The sequence below is a fragment of the Petaurus breviceps genome, unplaced genomic scaffold (genome assembly GCF_028583685.1).
Source record: "Petaurus breviceps papuanus isolate PSGF00001 unplaced genomic scaffold, PetGlider_PUasm1.0 90842, whole genome shotgun sequence".
NCBI lineage: Eukaryota > Metazoa > Chordata > Mammalia > Diprotodontia > Petauridae > Petaurus > Petaurus breviceps.
Genome location: NW_027187358.1, coordinates 10,430,853 through 10,451,841, shown reverse-complemented (window position 1 = coordinate 10,451,841; position 20,989 = coordinate 10,430,853). Strand labels below are relative to the sequence as shown.

The 20,989-nt window shown below is 44.5% G+C and overlaps 1 protein-coding gene across 1 annotated transcript in view; it reads right to left on the bottom strand.

Annotated features, from left to right (window-relative positions):
• TTC7A (tetratricopeptide repeat domain 7A) overlaps nt 1–20,989 on the bottom strand; it is a 210,316-nt gene that overhangs the window by 57,640 nt on the left and 131,687 nt on the right. Inside the window, exon 15 of the mRNA XM_069071642.1 lies at nt 12,741–12,901. Within this exon, the coding sequence (XP_068927743.1) occupies nt 12,741–12,901 (161 nt within the window). The remainder of the gene's footprint in view (nt 1–12,740; nt 12,902–20,989) is intronic.

The window sequence follows — 20,989 nt, the reverse complement described above, 5'->3', positions numbered from 1 at the left end:
AAGGTCAACCCACAGCATGGAAATCCAGATCCTCTTTCCTCTGCTCTCTCTCTAATCCCCGAATTTAGGAGGATTTTCAGAAGAACAAGACCACAAAAGCTGTATCTCTCACCAGGAGTTTCAAAACTTATTTTATATGAACAAGAAATCTCTCATCCATAAGACTCTTCCCCCCAGAGGCTGAGTTGTATTCCTTTGTATGTCCTGAACCTCTTCCCCTCTTCCCTCCCAAAGCCTCTGCTATCCTCTCCTTTATTACCTCCAAGAACTCTACTCTTTTTCTCTCAGGCCCAGTTCAGGACCTGTCCATCACCTGAATTCCTATAACAATGTCCATAGCAAGGAGAGTGCTGGACTCAGAATCAGGTCAACCTTAGTTCAAATCCTCTTTCTGGCACTTACTGGCTTTGAGATCATAGCAACAACTGCCCCTCCCAACCTCAGTTTCCTCATCTACAACTACCTACCTCACAAGGTTTTATGACAAAGGTGTTTTTTATTATTACCATCTCTACTATGCACCAGAGAGCAAAAAGACTATGATGTTTCTATGGCCTAGCTGATGAGTTACACGTTAAATACCCTTGAAGGGTCATTTTTCATAGTTCTTCCTATTTCTCATAGTGTTTATCACAGGATAGAACAGCTAAGTGGGCAAGAGATAGATGTCAGTTAATTGATAATTTTATTGACTCTGAGCTGATTTTCACAACCCCTTTTGGCTGGAGCTTGAGCATTTGACATAAGAGAAGATGGTGGGTGGCTCCAGAAAAGGCAGAATAATTTGCCCACGATCATGTTGCTGAAACACCAGGGTCGAGAATCAAACTCAATTTTTCTCAACTCCCAGCCTTCGATTTTCATGATGTCTTCCTCAACACGCAGAGGCCACAATGCCACTGAATCCTAGGAAGTGTCTGGGGTGGGTGGGTGGGTGAGAAAGTGAAAACTTCTTAGAACTTCCCTCTCCCCCTGTTACTGCTGTTAATCAGCAGCAAGCCCTTTCAGGAGGCTTTCTGACTTGTGGGCCCCTCCTCCTGGCCATTGGGGGTCAGGGATAGCCGGAGCTCACTCCTTCCCCCTTGCTTTGGGACCCTACCCCTTCACTTTTGCTGTCAATAGGCATCCTTGTTCTTTGTAAGCCTGTCTCTCAGCCACTGAGAAATAGTGGCAGGCTTCCTTGTTGTTTGCCACTAGGGAAGATTTTCATGTGGAGACTTGAATCGGCCTCTCAGCCACTTGGAGAAGGGATAGCCAGGGGAAGGGACCTGACTGCGTTAGGGTATAAATTCTTGTTCTGCCTTTTGTAACGTGCCTCTTCCTCATGATCAGTCATGGGGAAGACCGGCCTCTTCTCCTGGGGAAGAGACTAAATTCCTGTTCTTATCCTAATCCTAAGAGATCTCTGTGTTCTTGATTAAATTTTGGATGAGATTTTTCATCACAAACAGAAGGGACCTCCAAACCCTTCTCATTTCATACATTAGGAAACTGAGAAAATCAGAGGCAAAGTGATTTATCCAGAATCACATGGTTGGAAAGTGTACAAGGCAGGGTTTGAAGGCAGGTGCCCCTGACTCCCAAGTCCAACCCTCTAACCATTGTGTCTATGGACTAGTAGCAGGGTAAGCAGGGACAAAAATCCAATAAACCCTCTAACCCAACCAGGCTATAATATTAAGGGGAAAGCTTTGTGACAAACTAACTCAATTCGGTAAACATTAAAAACCAATTCTATGGATGGCCCTCTACTAGGAGACACAAAGATGAAAAATTACTTGGCTTCTATCCTCAAGGGGCTTATAATACAAAGGTGGAGGGGACAGGGGAGGGGAGAGGGAGCAAAGCATGCACCCAGATGCTAGAACCATAATGCCAAGCAGAATGTGCTACCTACAGACAGATCAAAGAGTTTGGAAACATCATTAATCTTTACAAAACAGCAAAGGAGGAAGAAAAAAACCCAGTCAGAGAAGGAATACACCTGGAGGCGATGGGCAGAAAAGGCTCACACCCTGAATAAAGTCCTTCCGGAGGGCCAGAGGTCAGGGACAAAAAGGCTTTATTTTCTTTGTATTTTTTGCTCTTGCCGCAGTGATCTTTACTGGGTTGTTTATTTAATTAAGCACAGTAACGACAGCTGTGGCCACACACAGCATGTGCCTGGGCTGGGAGCAGCTGGAGGAGCAGGGCACTGCTTCCATCAGATGGCAATGACATTTTTCAGTTCCTCCTGCCCCATAATGGACTTGGTGACATTTTCTATTAATCCTGGGGTTTCTGTAGTCTGGGGCGTTAATTCCAGAGCTTCCATCATCTGTAAAAGAACCTGATGGTCTAAACACGGAGAGCCCAGCAGCTGAGGGGGACCAGGGAGTGACTTCTGCACCCTGGCATTCTTTCCCGTCATTCTCCCCAGCGTTTGGGGCCATGCATATGGTGATCTTCCTAGTACCTAGCCTGCCCCCTTGGAGACTCCAGAAGTCTACTCAGAAGGCTTCTGCAGGAGGTCTTTCCCTCCAAGGCCATCTCCAAGGTACCCTGTACACATCTGGGAGCTGTCTGCATGGTGTCTGCCCCTCAGTCAGAGCGTGAGCTCCTGGAGGGCAATATCTAGCTTCACCCCTGGCACACAGCAAGGGCTTAATACATGCTTATCGACTGACAAGCCCCACTCAGGACCTCATGGGGCCTTAGCAACTCCTGGACATAACATACACATTTTTCCTTTTCTCTGATCTTCCTTTTAAGCGACACTTCATTTGCCCATTTAGCTCAATTTTCTTGAAGATGTGAGGCTTCAGGAATCTAATCTCTGAATGGCATGGAGAGAATTTGTGATCCTAATTAATCCACTGATTCACCAAATACAGGTACACTTCAGTGTGTCATTCTTGCTCAGTATCTCATGCAAAGCTGCCTCAGGAATTTCCTAGCATCCTGTATTCTTCAATATTATAGTTATTATGGACAAAATGTTGAGGTTTTTTTTTTTACTTTTTGGAGGGGGGGAAAGCAGGGCAATTGGGGTTAAATGACTTGTCCAAGGTCACACAGCTAGTAAGTGTTAAGTGTCTGAGGCCAGATTTGAACAGGAATAGGAGTTTCAACCTTTTTTGAGCAATAGATATACCTCTGGCAGTCTTGTGAAGCCTGTAGACCTCTTCTTAGACTGTTCTAATTAAATGTTGGTTAACTGGCATAAAATATAGGGGATTGCAAAGAAAACCAACCACAGACTCCCCGAAGCAGAGGTAAGAGTACTAGGCTTAAAGTCAGGAGACCTGGGTTTCCGTTCTGTCTGTCCCTCACCACTTGTGCTATCACAGGCAGATTATTTTTGAATCTCACTTTCTTTACTGTAAAATGGGGCCAACATCAACCTCAAAAGTTGCCATCAAGGTCAAACAGGACAATACAGGTAAAATTCTTGTAAAGCACTATACAAATGTGAATGATTATTATGCCCTGGTCAGTAAACTGGAATCACTACTGTGCTAAAGCCCTGTCTTGGGGGATGCTATTTAGACCCTACGCTTCTGGGGTATCTAGGAAAAATTTCTGGACAGACACAAAGGGATAACAGCAGTATGACACGGCAGCCGATCTCAGGAGGCCTGACTCTGATGGAGCAGCTCAGGGTAAAGTGGGAAAGAGCACCAAATATGGATTCAGAGGACCCAGACTCAAATCCCACTCCCAAAGAGACCGTGGGGAAGGTCACCTTTGACTTCTCATCTGCAAAATCAGGAGGGAGGGCTTTGTACTCGATGTCCTCCAAGGGCCCTTGCAGCTCTAGATCTGAGACCCCACATCCTAGGCTTTCATCAAATGGACACTCCCTCCCAGGGATGCACAGTGCAAGCTATGCCTCCCTGTGCATCCTGTGAGATTCTTGTCCTTTAAACAATGCCATGCAGTGGGGAGTACACTCAATGTGCTAACTCTCACCGTTATGTGGATATGAAGAGAGCATATAATTATCCATCACTCTTACTACGAGGCTGGCCCACCTATTTCTGGTCAATGGCCATTTCTGGTACATAATACTTTGTTAAGCTAAATATGCCCATCATGCATCTCTCCATTATTCTCTGAGTGACCCACAACTGTAATTCTTCATGGATTATGGTATTCCATATTTCAGAGCCTTGGAGTATCAGCAAAAGAATACTAGTGTTAAAAAGATGGGCCTTTTCTTCAAAGATGGGTTCATTCATTAAAAAGACTGCCTGATTTTCCCAATCTCTTCCTTCTATTTAATTCTGGGATGAGTTTGTTATTCATATATAATGCAGTAGGTAATAATGGCCAACTTTTTGAGTTGTCCTACTGAACAGACAACAGACATTTTTCATTCACTTGGCTTCTCCCACGTGTATAGTCAGGTCAAACTCTTTTGAATGACCATATATCTTTAGAAGGCTCTGCAATGATCTGTGACTTGATACACTCAGCAAAGTATCTGCAAATGGGAACATCTAAAAGACCTCACCATTTATAAGGAATTTTCCAACTGGACTCTAAGGCTGGATGGTAACCCCCATGACAGCAGAAAACAGCTTTGATGCATGTATGTCTTCCCTTTATATCCTTGCTTCGGTATTAATATCAGAGGGTCGTGAACAAAGTTCTTACATCTTGAAGGCACTTTTATGTGTTCTGAACACATATAGCCTTTGTCACTGAAGGATACTGCATTAACAGAAGCAGAATGTCCAGAAAGAAGGACATAGCATTCTTGGTATGCTCAGGCCATACCTGAAATGCTGCGTTCACTTCTGAGTGAACAACTTGTAGAAGGAGAAAGGCTACTAGAAAAGGGGAGTGGTCTGTCAAACATGGCATAAAAATATCTGCTGAAGGACTGGGGATATTTAGCTAGGAGAGGACAAGATTAAATGCTCTCTACCTCAAGCCACATATCTAGTTAGATATCAAGCCCCATTGTTGATCGAATCTACACGACTTTCCTGTCTTTCACATAGATATCTAGTCTCTTTTGAGGCCCTCTTCCTCCCCAGTCCTGGATACTAAAATATCTTCCCAACTTGTGTCCCTGAATCCAGCCTCTTTCCTCCACCCCTCCCCACACAGCTGTCAAAGTGATTTCAGTAAAGCACAACTATCACTCCCCACCATCTCTAAGATAAAATACCAAATCCTCTGTTTAGCATCTAAAGCCCCCTACAATCTGGCTCCAGTTTACCTTTTCAGATTTGCTGTTTTATCCTCTTTTCGTGGAGTTTAGCCCCACTGTCCCACTTACTCTGGCCATCCCCCATGTCTGGGAATGTTCTCCCTCTTCACCTCAGCCCCTTAGAGCCCATGGTTTCCTTCAGATCTCAGCTCGAGCACCACTTCCCTCTCCAGGTGCCTGGGCACCACCGTGTGTACTCGGTTAGGAAGTCTTGGTCTAAGCAGCCTAAGCATCTGGGGCTTACCTGTCACACTGCCAGTCTTTCCTACTGTCAGTCCCCCATACTTCCTATAAAGTAGGGGGTCTGTATGGCAGCCCTCAAGACAGCACCTCAGCACGCTGGCCTTCCATCTAACTAAAATCTTCAAGGTCAATGGTGGAGGAAGTCTAATGCCAACGGTATCAGAATAACTCATATTTGTATAATGCTTTATAATTTGCCAAGAATTTTAGATGTTCTATCATATTTGATGTTCATGGTAACTTCCAAAGTTGAGATCATCCCCATTTTACGGATGGGGAAAATGGCAGTCACAGATGAAATGACTCATCTGTGGTTACAGGGCTAGTAAAGAAGAAATCTAGAACAAGGAGTGAAGCCTCCTTTCTTCAAGTCCAGTGTCCTCTTCCTACTGCTCACACTAACACCGAGAATTCCAGAAGATTAAGGTAGTCTTACCTGAGATACAGAGCAAGAAGGAGCTGTGAGCTCCATTTTTGTTTTTATCTCCTCAATGCTCAGCAGAGCGTCCAGTCCAGAGGAGGTATTTAACAGATACCTGCTGACTGGGTTGCTATAAAGACTGTCTCCAAGTATCTAAGACACTGTCCGATAAAAGAGGGTTTAGACTTGTTTCTCTTGTTTGTCCAGTGGGAAGATGAAGAAAGGTAGATTTCATATTGATATATGGAGGAAAAAAGAAATTTTAAGAGCCGTAGCTACTAACGTCCACACGTCAAACTATACTCAAAAATAACAATTAATTTGCTTGTATTAATTGTATTAATTTATAATTGTATTAATTTGCTGCTGGTTAAAAAAAAAGTAGATCACTGCAACAGACTAGAAGAAGAATAAAAAAAATTCAATTCAATAACCCAGTGTTCAATAAACACAAGAATATAAATTATTTGAGGAAAAACACTCTATCTGATAAAAAATGCTGGAAAATCTAGAAAGCATCTAGTTTTTCTAGTGGAAATTAAGTTTAGACCAATATCGTATACCATAAGCCACTTACAACTAAAAATGGGTTATGTAAGCCAAAATGTCAAAGGTCACAACAACAACAAAAAATGGAAAGGTGTCACAGTGGAAGGGGGATAATTCTTTCTTTCTTTTTTAAAGCAATTGGGGTTAAGTAACTTGCTCAAGGTTACACGGCCAGTTATTTCTGGGTGTGGTGCTAAGTATCTGAGCTGGATTCGATCCCCCAGGTCATCCCGACACCGGGGCGGTGCTCTTACTCGCTGTGCTACCTGGCCGCCCCTTAAATTTTTTTTGCTTTTATTTTTGGAGGGGGGAGGGTAGGGCAATTGGGGTTAAGTGACTTGCCCAAGGTCACACGGCTAGTTTTTGTGTTAAGTGTCTGAGGTCAAATTTGAACTCAGGTCCTCCTGACTCCAGGACCGGTGTTCTATTCACTTTGCCACCTAGCCGCCCCTGAAGGGGGATAATTCTTGACCAAACACGGTCTATAATGGCCATCACAAATGATAATATAATTTCATTTACATGAAATTGAAAAGCTTGTAGCTTGTGTACTAGCAATGTCAAATGTAACTAGGATAATAAGTAGGTAAATGTTTGATTGGGAAAAACTTTTTCAGTGTCTCCCTGTTGTCTCTGTGATAAAATACAAACTCCTCAGCTTGGCATCTAAAGTTCTCTACACTCTGGCTACAGTCATATTCTCTTTCCAGGTTTATTTCATTTTATTCTCCACATCCTCTGTCTTCCAGCCAAACCAGCCCAAGTCAGCTCTCCAGGTCCCACCTTCATGCCGTGGCCTATGTCTGTAGTGGCCTACGTCTGGAGCGGCCTCCTACCCAAGCCCTTCCTAGTCCTACCAAGTTATCACACCTTTACTTACCTACTTGCATACTCCATTAATGCCCAACAAAAGCCATTTCTGCCTTCGTACGACTAACACTTAATAGAATGACTTGCACAAAGTAGGTGGGCTAAGGATGGATGTGTTTTGGTTCAGGTATGTACTGGACTCTTAAGATCTTCTCCAGTTCTGAGGGTCACTTATGATAGAACCACCTTGGCTATCATCCAGTGTTGACTTGGTGAAGCCTGCTTAGTTATCAAATGCAGAGATCAGGCACCTATGGATGAATGATTTTGTACAAAGGTAATATAGTTCATAAAGGCTGTTACAGCTTCAGATACACTAATGCAGACAAAAGCCTTACTACAGCAGAGGCAATTTAAGCAGTACCTTAATACGCTCAAATTCAACAAGCATTTACATACAAGGGAGTGACTGTGCACAGGAAGAAGGAAAGAAAAGGAAGGGTGGAGAAGGGCATTTGTGCGTGTAGGAAATCATGCCCCCTCGGTCCCACCCTTTAAGACTGGGAAGGCTTCCTAGAGATGGAGATGTTCCTGGGGCTGTCCATATGACAAAGAGAAGAGAACTAGCAAGGAGGATTATTTGGGGAACCCTGACCCCCCTCCTCCCCAAGCTGGCTGGAGAGAAGGCTTTTCTTTTCCTCATTCCTTCATTTCAGTTAAAACCTTTTCCCACAGAGTGGGAAAACCTGGCAGCTCAATAGTAGGTCAAGACCATACTGGGCCAGGCAGGCCTGCAGTGACTTAGAAAGCAGAATGCCAACTGGCCCTGCAGCAAGAAGGAAGCAGGCTTAACAAAGATGAATGTTATTATTAAAAGAGAGGACATTTGCCCCCCATATATTCTCATTATAATTTCACCAGGTTACATCACAAGCAAATTCACCGCACTGTGTTTGGGATTAATGTAGCCTGCTGGCTAATCCCTTGGACACACAGACTATTTTATCCGTGCCTTAGTACTGGCTAAGCTACCTGTTTGCTAAATTATAATAATGTGCCATCCTTTGCATAGAGAGGTACGGCCTGCTGCTGGGAGGGCATTTTCTCCAGTAATAGTGATGGGCCACCTATACCCCTTTCCCTGCTCCCTACTTTGTAGCCCACATATATCTGTGCCAACGTGGGCCAGTTTTAGGGGTCAGTCTTGTCAGGTTTAGATTAAGAATGAAGAACAGTCAGTCTGTGATTGAGATTATGAGCTCAATGGGTCCTAGGATCCAGGTTGAATTAGTCAAAAACAGACAACATGAAAAAGACTAGGTACAAACAGCACGTGTGCTTGTGTATGTAGTGGGAGTTCTTGTTGCTGTTGCTTGCCCTCTGGTTTATTTTTTTATTTTTTGGAGGGGGGAAGGCAAGGCAGTTGGGTTAAGTGACTTGCCCAAGGTCACACAGCAAGTATGTCAAGTGTCTGAGGCTACATTTGAACTCAGGTCCTCCTGACTCCAGGGCTGGTGCTCTATTTTGCCCTTTGTTTTTTGAAGAGGATCAATGGCATCATGCAGTGATGTCTTGACCCGTATGTAACCTGGATGTAAGTGAGGCAGGGACATACCAAATCATCAGTCTCACTCTTTCTCCCAGAGTCACCAAAGTTCAGTGCAAGAAAAAAGGCAAGATGACTGTCCATGGCCTGGGATGCCATGGATGACTGTGGGAGGTAACTTCTGAGGGAAGGCAGTAATGTGAAGGGGAAAAAGTTTCTTGCAGAAAGTGGGATTTTAGCTGAGACCTAAGGAAGCCAGGGAAGGCAGAAGCACACTTCAGGACTGGGGGACAGCCAGTAAAAAGGCAGAGCTGGAGATGGAACATCTTGTTCAAGCAGCAACAGGGAGGGTGAGAAGGCCAACATCCCCGGCTAGCAGAGTCCACCAAGGGGCTTGTAAAGGTAGGAAAGCACCAGGTTATGAAGGAATTTAAAAGCCAAATGGAGGATTTTATGTAAGGGCATGGAGGTAAGAGAGCCACAGGAGTTTACTGAAAAGGGCACAGACCTGCCATGGATGATCATTTTGGTAGCTGAGTAGAGGACAGATTGGAGAGCAGACAGACCAACCTGAAGGTTATTGCTATAGTTTGGGCACAAGGTGATAAAAATCTGCACCAACATGGTGGCAGTATCAGGAGAGAGAAGGGAGCACACATAATGATGGAAGGAAGGAAGAATTAAGCCGTGGTGACAGAATAGATATGGTGAGGGGGGAAGGGCAGGGTAGAGCAAGAGTGCTAAGTCCAGGGTGATGCCTAGGTTGTGAGCCTAGGAGGATGGTAATACCCTCAGTAGTAATATAAAAGTTAGGAAGAGGGGAGGGTTTTAGGAAAAGACAAGGAGTTTAGCTTTGGACATGTTGAGCTAGAGATGTCTTTGGCACCATCTAAGAGGTACGACAGGTAGCTGGAGTGAGTCTAGATGTGAAGAGAGAAGTTAGGGCTAGAAAAGAGATCTAAGAATCATCTGCCTAAAGACTGTATCCATGTATCTAGTATAGAAGGAGAGTAGCAGAGCAGAGCAGAACAGGCCCAGGAATGTGCCCTGGGGAGTACCAACCTGGATGAAAATCCCACAAAGGAGACTGAGGAGGGGTGGTACAGGCTGGTTCAGAATGGGAACCAGGAAAGAGCCAAAAGCTAGAGAAAGTATGAAGGAGAAGAAGGCAACTGATAGTGTTAAATAGGCTACAGTGTGGTCAAGAAGGATGAAGACTGAGACAAGGCCATGGGTTTGGCAGGTGAACTATTACGAGTAACTGTGGAGAGTTGGTTTTGGTCGGATAATAAGGTAAAACCAGACTGCAGAGAGTGAGGAGTGGAGGAGGAGGAAGTGCTAAAGTATGAGAAGACAATTTGAACGACAATGACATTGAAGACAATGAGAAGACAAATGAGAAGTCTGTGGCCAGGATTTGGGGCTCTGCCCGCAGCTCAAGTTGGAGGGCTATCATCTATGTTTAAATTTAGGGAGCACTCACTCTGTGATTGGGATTAGGGGAAAGCATGTGCCAGGGACCAGGACAAAGCAAAGTGGCCCTCCTGGAGCCACTCATGATTATTACCACTGGGCTAATCTATCCTAAATGATATAATTCAATATCTAGAAAACACCACCATAACCAAAGCATTGTTAAACAAAGAAAACTCCTAGAGAATTCTACTTCTACTCTGCCATCTTGACTCTGCCCCGCCCCCCCCAGAGAATTGTAGACAAGAAATTGGTTTGAAAAACCCAAAGTTATCAGTGATCTGTTTTCACTGCTCATATTTCCAATCATTATCAATATGCCTGTCTCTTCTACCCCTCAACGTTGTGTGAAATTAGAAGAGTACACTTGAATGGCACTGCAAATAGATGAGGGCATATGAAGTAGCATTGGTGGCAGCCCCTTGTCCCTCCAGCCTACTAAGAAGAGGCCACTGAAGTGTGAAGAAGGCCAAAGCGAGCCTCCACAATCCGAATCTGATAGGTTAGGGAGCATTCCCAATGTCCCTGGGTCCCTTGTTACAGCTGTGCCTTTTAGGAATGTATCTAATTTATTATGCCTCTTTACATTCCCACCTCTCAGGACGACAATCCTGATTTCTCTAGCACTTGACAATGGGCTTTTCTCCCAGCCATTTTATGAGCTATGAAGTGCAAGGAGGGGCTACCTCACCAAAATGTCAGCTGTTCACAAGAGCAGATGGTTTTGCTCTCTGTACTTGTGTCCCCAGGGTCCAACGTGGTACCCTGCACACAGTAGGTTGCTTAAAAAATGTCTGTTTGTTGATCAGATGATTATTTCTCCCATTTCATAGATGACAGTCACAAAGTAGCAAGTCCAGGGAACTTTGCACTACATCACAGAACTCCAAGACAATCAATTCTGTAAGTTATGAGTAAGACAACAACCTTAATTTTACTTTTTCAAGAGCACTCCAAATCTATCCATTTTAGGCTTTAATTTATAGTATCTCAGGGTCTGAGGAATATACCCTGAATTATACATCTCCTCTCATGGGTATAAGAGTCATAAAATGAAATCTAACACTCACTTCATCACACAACCCTCCTCCTCCTCCCAAATTCCCTCCCTCCCCACCAGGCTCTCAAATCAATTAGCCCCAATGGCCCCACTGGCATACAGAGCTTGTTCTCTGTGGCCTTTTGTGGTTGGAATAAAGAGTATTACAGAAGATTAACACAGGAAAGAGCTGGGGATAAAGGAGGGCTCACTGTTATATACCAAACAGAACTAATCAGTAGGAAGGGAAGGAAATAAGCCTTTATGGAGTGCCTACTATGGGCCAGGCTCTGTGAACAGTGTTATCTCACTGGATCCTCCTAAGAATCCTGTGAGGGGTAGGTGCTGTTATTACCCCCATTTTCCAGTAAAGCAAACTGAGACAGAGTAATTTTCTCAAGGTCACACAGCTAGTAGGCATCTGAGGGCTGTATCTGAACTCGGGTCTTCCTGACTTCAGGCCCAGTACTCTATCCACTGAACCATCAGCAGCCCCGCAGAAGGAACAGTAGGGAAGACGGTTTCCTCCCACCCTCCAGAACAGCTTGGGATTAGGACAGGACTGCATAGGAGGAATCGTATCAAGCTGGCCCAGGCCAGGGGCCTGGTGAAGGCAGAGGACCGGGCCGTGCCACGTCCATGGGGCCCCTTATCCAGCATGGCTTTCTGTCACAACTGCTTCAAGGGTACTGTGTTATTTGTGTTGTTACATCACCACAGGATGAGTCCATGACATGACCTGAAGTGGCTGACGTAAACTGCTCTGAGGACAGACTTTTAGGAGAAGGAACAGGGTAATACAAACAGTGCCAGCATCAGAGGGCCTGGGAGTGGGGATCCTGGCTCGGCCACCGACTCTGGGAAAATCTCATCGCCTATTAGGTGAAAGTACGTATCCTGTGAACTTCACACAAGCCTGGATACCCACTGGCACGTGTGCTTTCAAGGTTACCTAAGCTTTCTGTTCATCATGCGACCTTTTATAGCTAAGTCACACCCATTTGGAGCTTATCTTGGTGTATGGTGTGAGGTGCTGGTCAGAACCTAATTCCTGCCAGATTGATTTTCCCAGTAGTTTTTGGTCAAATAGTGAGTCTTCACCCCAGCAGCGGAGCCTTTGTCGGCTTCCAGGCTTGTTTACTGCTGTATGATCTGTGTTCCTCACTGACTTCTCTATTCTTTGGTCAGTAACCAGACCCTTTGGGTGTGGATCTCATTACATACCATATGGTTATGACAGTACTCTCAAAGTGGGGCACTTTTGTGCTTTGGCCCTGTCTCCCTAGCCAGACCCAAAGCCCCTAGAAGCTAGGAGACTGCATTTTTCTTCTTTCTCCTCCCTCAGAGAGCCCAGCAAGGGGCTTTGCACGCAGCTGGATGGGAGCTGGTGTTGGTGCAGCTTCTGAATGGGAAGACAGACACACAGAGCCTGTGCACGTTTGCCAGGGCTCCCACTCACCTGAAGTTCTCTGGGTGCTCGGTGACTGCCATGTTGATGATGTCCAGGGCATGCTGGTAGTGCTTCTGGGCTGAGAAGAGAAGTGCCAGCAGGTGGAGGGAGTGCACATCATCTCTGTGTATTTTCAGAGCCTTTTGCAGATGCTCTATGGCATCGGAGATCTGCAGGGGGAAAAAGCCACTCACACTGTGACCTCCTCTCCCACACCTTTCCCTTCTGGTACTTGGACCTCACTGGTTATTCTCCAAAGGGCACAACCCCCCCAGGACACAGGCATGGGCATCGTGGGCCACAAAGGGAATGCGGGAGGCATCATCAGGGACAACGAATGACAACTCCAGATTCTGCTTCCTTAAGCTCCTTGAGGAAAGAGATCATGTCTATGTTCTCGTCCTCCCCCACCAAGTACAGCACAGGGCTGTACACAGTAGTAGGTGCCTGGTATTAACTCTAAGAGGAATGAGATGAGAAAGTTACCCTCTAAAGCCAAATGGAGAAAGTGGAGAGCCTGCTCAAGGAGCATGGCGGCCGAGCTGTTTCTCCTCTTACAGACTCTCCTGTGTGACCAGTCCCTGAACAGGAAACCTCTCTACCTAACAAAAGGTCACCCAGCCTTTGCTTGAAGACCTACAGCCAGGGGGACAAGCTACTTCCCAAGGCAGCCCATGGGCTTTAAATAGCACTAAGGGTCAGAGAGGTTGTTCTAGCATTAAATTAAAATCTGCCTCACCACAAGTTTTATGGAGTGCTCCGAGTTCTTCTGCTTTCTGAGCTAAGTAGAACTATCTCAACTTCTCCTTCACATGGGTTCTTCAAATCCCTGGAGACAGTCATAACACCCCCCCCGCCCTCCCCACATCTTCTATTCTCCAGGTTAGACACCCCAAGTTTCTTGAACTGACCCCGAAGGTATGATTTCAAAGCAGGTGTGTGGAGGACACTGGACTCATCCTGTCTCAGACACTTTTACTGGCTATGACCCTGGGCAAATCACTTAACTTTTCTCAGCCTCAGTTCTATTCAACTGAGTTTCCAGTTCTTCACCTTTCTTGTGTCATGGACCCTAAGCATCATTCTCCTCAAACCTGTGGGCCCCTTCTCTGAAGAACGTTTTTAAATGCATAAAACACAACACATTACAGTCCTATATTTATACCCTTGGATGCTACCTGCTTTTAAAGCTTTGGGCGCTGCTATGCAGGAGATCAATTACTCCTTCAGAATGAGATCTATCATTTTACCTCTCATTTGATCCCCAAATGTATTTTCCTTCTTCAGATAATTTTTAATGCCATGAGAAACAAACTTGCTTCAGTGGGTGTTTTCACCATCTCTCCTGTGTTTTGTGCCTTTGATCTGGTGGATATTGGGAGGGACATTCATTTGCGCCCTTCCCTGTCCCAAGTAACTTCATTCTAGAGCTAGAGAACAATGGCTGAAAGTTGCAACTACATAATAAGAAACTTATTTAGGCTGCAGAAGATGCCTTCCTGGAAGAGATGGGACTGGATCTGAGCCTTGGAGGATGTGGAGGATTTGGGAGAAGAGCATTCCAAGGAGGGATAGTGAAATGATCAAAGATAGGGAAATGGGGATGACGTGAATGGGGGAGTAAAAAACCTAGCCTACTTCGATGGAAAGTGTGTTCTGGGAAGTAGTAGATGTAGCTGGCTAGTGAGGAGGGTCCTTAAACTTAGAGAAGAAATCAGGGCTAGGCACAACAGGCAATGGGCAGCTACTGTAGGTTAATGAAGAGAAATCTAATGAACACAGCGATTTAAGAAGATTAGTCTGGTGACTAGGGGAAGCCAGGTGGCACAGGGGATAGAGCACTGGACCTGGAGTCAGAAAGACTCATTTCTGTAAGTTCAAATCTGTCCTCAGACACTTACCAGTTGTGTGAACCTGGGCAAGTCACTTACCCCTGTTTACCTCACTTTTCTCATCTATAAAATGGGCTGGAAAAAGAAATGGCAAACCGCTCCAGTATTTTTGCTAAGAACACCCCAAATGGGGTCAGGAAGATCGAAGATGACTGAACAACAATCTGGTGACAGGATACAGGATGGGTTGGAGCAAGAAAGAAATCTCCATTTCTAACCTTTACTGAATCACGGAATTCAGAATTCTCAGAGTTGGCATCTAATCCTATGTGGTTGACAAGGATGCCCTCTAGTACCTGCCTGACAACTGGCCTTCAGCTGAAGATCACCAAGTTAGCAAGCACCTACTCCCTCTCCAGAAGCTGCCCCTTCACTTTGGGATGGCTCAATCAGCAAGGTTTTCCTTACATCAAGTCTAAATATGAGCCTTTGCAATTCCCACCCACTATTCCTAGGTCTGCCCTCTGGGGCCAAGAAAAATAAGTTTGATCCCTCTTGAACAAAAGAGCCCATCGCATGCTTGAAAACAGCTATAACATCCCTTTCTGCAGTCTTACCTTCCTTCTCCAGGCTAACTATCTCCAGCTCCTTCCAGAGATATCCACGTGGCATCAATTTTCAGTCCTTGACCATCCTGACTATCTTGCCCTGTGTGCTCTCTCCAGCATATTAAGGTTCTCTCTAAATGGTGATGCACAGAACTAACCATATGTAATACTCCAGAAGTGGTCTGACCAAGGCACAGTGGGGTATAACTCATTCTGGACACCTTGCCCCTCGTAAAACAACCTGAGAGAGCGTCTGCTTTTATGGCTGTCATATCACACTGCTGCCCTTTACAACAGAGCTTGCAGTCCACTGAAAAACCAAGATCTCTTCAGAACAGTCTGCCTTAGGTTTTCTGTTCTGGCTGCAGGAACTACACACCAGGCTCCCAGGGAGAGCACCCCAAGTTTTAACATCCATTTGCCTCTGTTAATCCTACAAACTACTTCACATCAGTCTCATATCCATCACCCACATATTTAAATGTATATATGGCAACAAACCCAGGCGACCTTCCTGGCATTTAGTCCTGTGAGGTAGAAAAGGGTCTTAATGAGGTTAGAGGCATGGGTTCAGTCCTTCCAATTCAGTTTCTCACAAAGGAAAAGTCAGCTTCCTCATTAGAGATTGCCACTTTGGCCCTGTCCAGTGTTCTTGCAAAGAGTCAAGACAGACACAACTGGCTGAGCATACAGTGCTGGAGAAACAAATCAGCAAATAGCGTACTTAAAGTTCAATTCATCATACATCTACTGAGTGCCTATTAAAGCAAGGCACTGGGAATATGAAGACAAAAACCCTCCAGAAGACTCCCTGCTCTCAAAAAGTTCACATTCTGCTGGGAGTGGGACACAACATGTTATATAGATAGGTTGGACAGGAATAGCCCTTTGTTTATAAATGATACAGTCATTTGCACACTGTCTTATCTCTGGTCCTACCTTTTCATCTTTCTTTCTAGCTAATGCTTTGTCTGATTAACATTTAAGAAGAAAACAAACCACATCCTAAACTAGAAAACATTTTTTATGTCATATGTTAAATGCAGCTAGAAGCTAGAATCAAAACATGTAAAATCTTCAAAATCAACTAGAATTTGCCTAGAAATAGTACTAAAGAAGGTAAATGTTGAACATGGGCTGGTACTTATCTGCAAAGCAATACTCAAATCCCTTCCTTCTTGAAATTCCCAACAAACGGGGTGGCTAGATAACAGTGAGTAGAGCACTGGCTTTGGAGTCAGGAGGACCTGAGTTCAAATCCAACCTTGGACACTTAACACTTACTAGTCATGTGACCTTGGGCAAGTCATTTAATCCTAACTGCCCTGCCTTCTCCCCTCCAAAAAGCAAAAAAAAAAAAAATCCCAACAAACACACATTTTCAAAACACTCTAACTCACACTTGAAAACAGGAGCCAGGGTAGGAAGTAGGGGGAAGGGAGAGATAAAAAGACACTGGGAAAAACATTTCTTTTTCATTTACACATCTGACTGATTTTGTCCTTTGCATGGCAAGTTAAGGAAATTAGGTGGCTTAGCGGACTGAGTGTCATCCCTGGAGTCAGGAGAACCCAAGTTCAAATCTGGCCTCAGACACTTACTAGTTGCGTGGCCCTGGGCAAGTCGCTTAACCCTGTTTGCCTCAGTTCCTCATTGGTAAAATTAGCTGGAGAAAGAAATGACAAAAGATTCCAATATCTTTACCAAGAAAACCCCAAATGGGGTCATGGGAGTGTCGGACATGACTGAAACAACTAAACAACAGCCAACACTAGCAAAAGTGAAAATTAATCAAAGGTGATTCACCCATCACAGGCAATCAGTGCCTACTGTGATCTAGTCTCTTAGCTCCTATCCCTAGAATCCTCTCCTTCTAATAATCCTTAGCCTCCCTCAAGACTGCTTAAATGTTACTTTTGGTAGGAGGTCATTCCCAGTCCCCACCCCCCCACTGCTAGAGCTTTCCTCTCTAAGACTTTCTTCCGTTTTACTTGATATGTCACTTATATTTGATTTAGTTACATGTTTTCTTCTCCATTAGACTATAAGCTCCTTAAAGACAGGACCTGTTTTTTATATTTCTTTGTATACCCAGAGCACAGCACAATGCCTGCAATATAGTAAGGGCCAAGTAACTGTTGGGGCAGCTAGGTGGCTTAGTGGATAGAGTGTCACGCCTGGAATCAGGAAGACCTGAATTCAAATCTGGCCTCAGACACTTACCAGCTGTGTGGCCCTGGGTAATCCCTTAACCCTGTTTGCCTCAGTTTCCTCATCTGTAAAATGAGCTAGAGAAGGAAACAGCAAACTACTCCAGTGTCTTTGCCAAGAGAAGGAAACAGCAAACTACTCCAGTGTCTTTGCCAAGAAAACCCCAAATGGGGTCATGAAGACTAGGACTCAACTGAAATGACTGAGCCATAATAACAATAAGTATTGATTGGCTGCTTTCAGAGGGAGCCCTACAGGACATTGCTTTATTATTTTGAGGGACTGATCTAAGGAAAAGTGTCTTTCAGGGGTTTTGGAAAGGTGGGGCAGTTGTGGAGGGTCCCTCTGCTGCTAGGGCTTACTAGCCTCTACAGGCAGAGTACTGAGTGCTGGCTAAGTACTCCTGGCAGAGCTCACGGTCCTCCATCACACGTAAGCTCTACATCCCCAGTGGAACTGGAAAGTAAATTTCCACAAAAAACAAAATGAAAAATGAATTGGCAGTTGCTGACGTAAACCTCTTTGAAGGGAACAAGAGATCAAATTCTATATTGACAGATGTGGCAGTTTATTAAATTAATTAGCAATGCATCTTCAGAAACACGCTCCAGCAAAACAGGTCTTCTCCCTGTCCCCCAAACACTCCTCCTCCACAGTGCTGCATCTCTGCTCCTACTGCCTGGAGCATCCTCCTTTCAACTCATCTGCTTATCTCAATCCTAGCACGCTTCAAGGTCCAGTTCTCATCTTCACCATGAAACTGTCCCTGACCATTCAGCTCACATGGCTTTCTCTCTTCTCTAAATTCAAGCCGTCATTTTTCCCCTGCTGCATCACTCAGTACATACTATTTTATCCCATTAGAATCAGAGAATTTTAGAGCTGGAATAACTTATGTCTATATGGTGCCTTAAAGTCTGCAAAACATAGCCTCCTTCCCAATGCTCCCATTTTACAGATGATAAAGCTGAAGTCTAGAATGGTTCAGTGACTTGGTGAGGGCCATACAATTGGTAGTAGACCAGTTAAACCAGTGCTTCATATTAGATCTGGCCTTACTCATGGAACAGGCAATTTGCCTAAATAGTGACTTCAAGAATGTAAGGAAGGCTGCCTTTTGGTATCGCTCTTATAATGTATGTATGTTTTGTCTTCCTGTCTAGACTATATATTCCACACTGCTCCTCGTAATGAACTCTATATTCCAGTCAAACTATACTAACAATTCCTCAAACTTGGCAGCCCAAAATCTTCACTCCAGGGCAGGGGTGAGGACATGTGGCCCTCTAGGTCCTCAAGTGCAGCCTTTGACTGAATCCAAACTTCACAAAACAAATCTCCTTAATAAAAGAATTTGTTCTGCAAAACTTGGACTCAGTCAAAAGGCTGCACCCAAGTACCTAGAAGGTCACATGTGGCCTTGCGGCTGCAGGTTCCCCATCCCTGCGTCTAGTCATTCCCAACAAGCTACTCATTGCTGCCTGGAACATATTCCTTCCTCATTTCTGCTTCTTAAGAGTCCCTGTCTTTCTCTAAGGCTCAAGCCAAGGGTCACTTCTTCCACAAGGCCTTCCCTGATACCGCTCAGCTGTCACTGCTCTCACATGCCTCAACTGTCTTTTACTTTATTCACACATACGTTGCGTTCAACAGTAGAATGTAAATTCCTTGAGGGGATGGACGATATCATTTAATTTCACCTTCAGGACTTAACATGTCTTGCACATAAAACAAGGTACCCAAGTCCAGGTACTTAATGAATGTTTGTTAAATGGGATTGAATTTAGTTTCTCATACCATTCTGCCTCCCACCTCCCTGGCACATACCTACCCACACCAAACACTCTAAAGCCTGTTAACAGGAGGAATCTGCCATTGGTCTAGTATATGTAATAGCAGCAAGCACTTGGAGAGCGTTTCAGGGTTTGCAAAGCACTCTATAAATGCTATCTCAATTTACCCTCACAGCAACTCTGAAATTGCAGGTGCTATTATTACTCTTACCTTACAGATGAGGAAACTCAGGCAAGCAGGGTTAATGACTCGCCCATGGTCCATGGTCGCACAGTTAGCAAGCATCTTGGGCTGTATTTGAACTCGTGTCTTCCTCACTTCAGGCCCAGAGCTCTATTTATTGCACCACTCGATTACCAAATTTCTTTTGTCTCCATCCTTGACTTCCTTCCTTCACTCCAGAACCAAATCGCCTACTGAACAGGACATATCTCCCTTGGGCACTCAAATATTACACGTCCAAAACCAAACTCTATAGTCCCCTAAAAAGCTCCTTTTGATTGCACAACTGCTGTGAGTACTCTTTCACATCTCCTACTCTCCAAACCTTGGCATCATCTTTGAATCTGCCTTTTAATGACTTCTCCCATCCACTGGATTCCCAAGTCCCATAGTCTCTATCTCCATAATGTTTTCATGGCTATTTCCTCTCCTCTACTTCCAAGTTCAACACCTAGCCCAGTGCAGTGCCACTTGTCCATAGTATTACAAGGGTCTCCTAATAGATCTCCACTTCTGCCCTTTTCCACTTGAGGCCATCCTTCATATCACTGTCAGGTTGGTTCTGATCATCTGTTCATTGGATAAAATACAATCTCCTTACACTGACCTTCAAGGCCCTTCACAAAAATGGTGCCACTCAACTTTTTCAGCTACCTATTCCCAAATAAATACCACTTTCTCTATGAAGTCTTGTGATAGCTCTAATCAATAAAAACCATTCCTTGCTTGGACTTCACTTGTTAATACCTTTTTTTTGCATTTATCAAGGACTAAAGTTACTTGTGTTTGTATCATAACCTACTAGACTGCAAGCACCTGAGGGTGCTCTAAATGTTCTATCTTTCCCTACACCCACTGAGCACAGCAGACGTTTAATAATGCTTGGTGACTTGGACCAGTACTTTATGCTACCAGGGGTACCAGTGAGAAAGGCCTATTTCCCCTGTCATCACTGTAAGAAAAAAGAACCAAATAAGAGCCATCCTCAGTTATAGATGCTATACAAGCAGTGGGGTGGCATAATAGAGTTAGTCTGGCATTTAGAGGCAGGAAGTAATCAGCTTATATGAAGACCCTGGGCAAGTCAAATAATCTCTGCCTCAGTTTCCTCATCTGTAAAACTGGGCTAATAATAGCATCAACCTCACATAATTGTCGAGGGAGATCAAAAACAGGATAATCTGTGTAAAGCATTTTGCAAGTCTCAAAGTGTTATGGAAATAGAAATAGGTGAACACCATGATGATGGTGGTGGTCGAAAAAACTCCTCAACTCTTTTCTTTTTGTCTTTGGTATGGTTTAAATGATTTTGGAGGGAAGGGGCAACAGATTTATTTACCTATCTGATAACGTCCCAAGGCCCAGGAAGGTTGAGTGGTGTGCCTTGGGTACACAAGTGCCTGGCAACAAAGCTGGGGGTTGGTTTCTTTTTGTCAAGAATTCTGTTTTGGAGAAGCCTGACTAGCATGATGCATTGTAGGTAGAGTTTTAAACTGGCGCAGCCATTTAAGAGAAATAAATTGCCCCAAGTAACACCAGAAGGCTCACTCCCCCAAGCGACCAAAGAACGAGGAAAAGGACCCATGGGTAC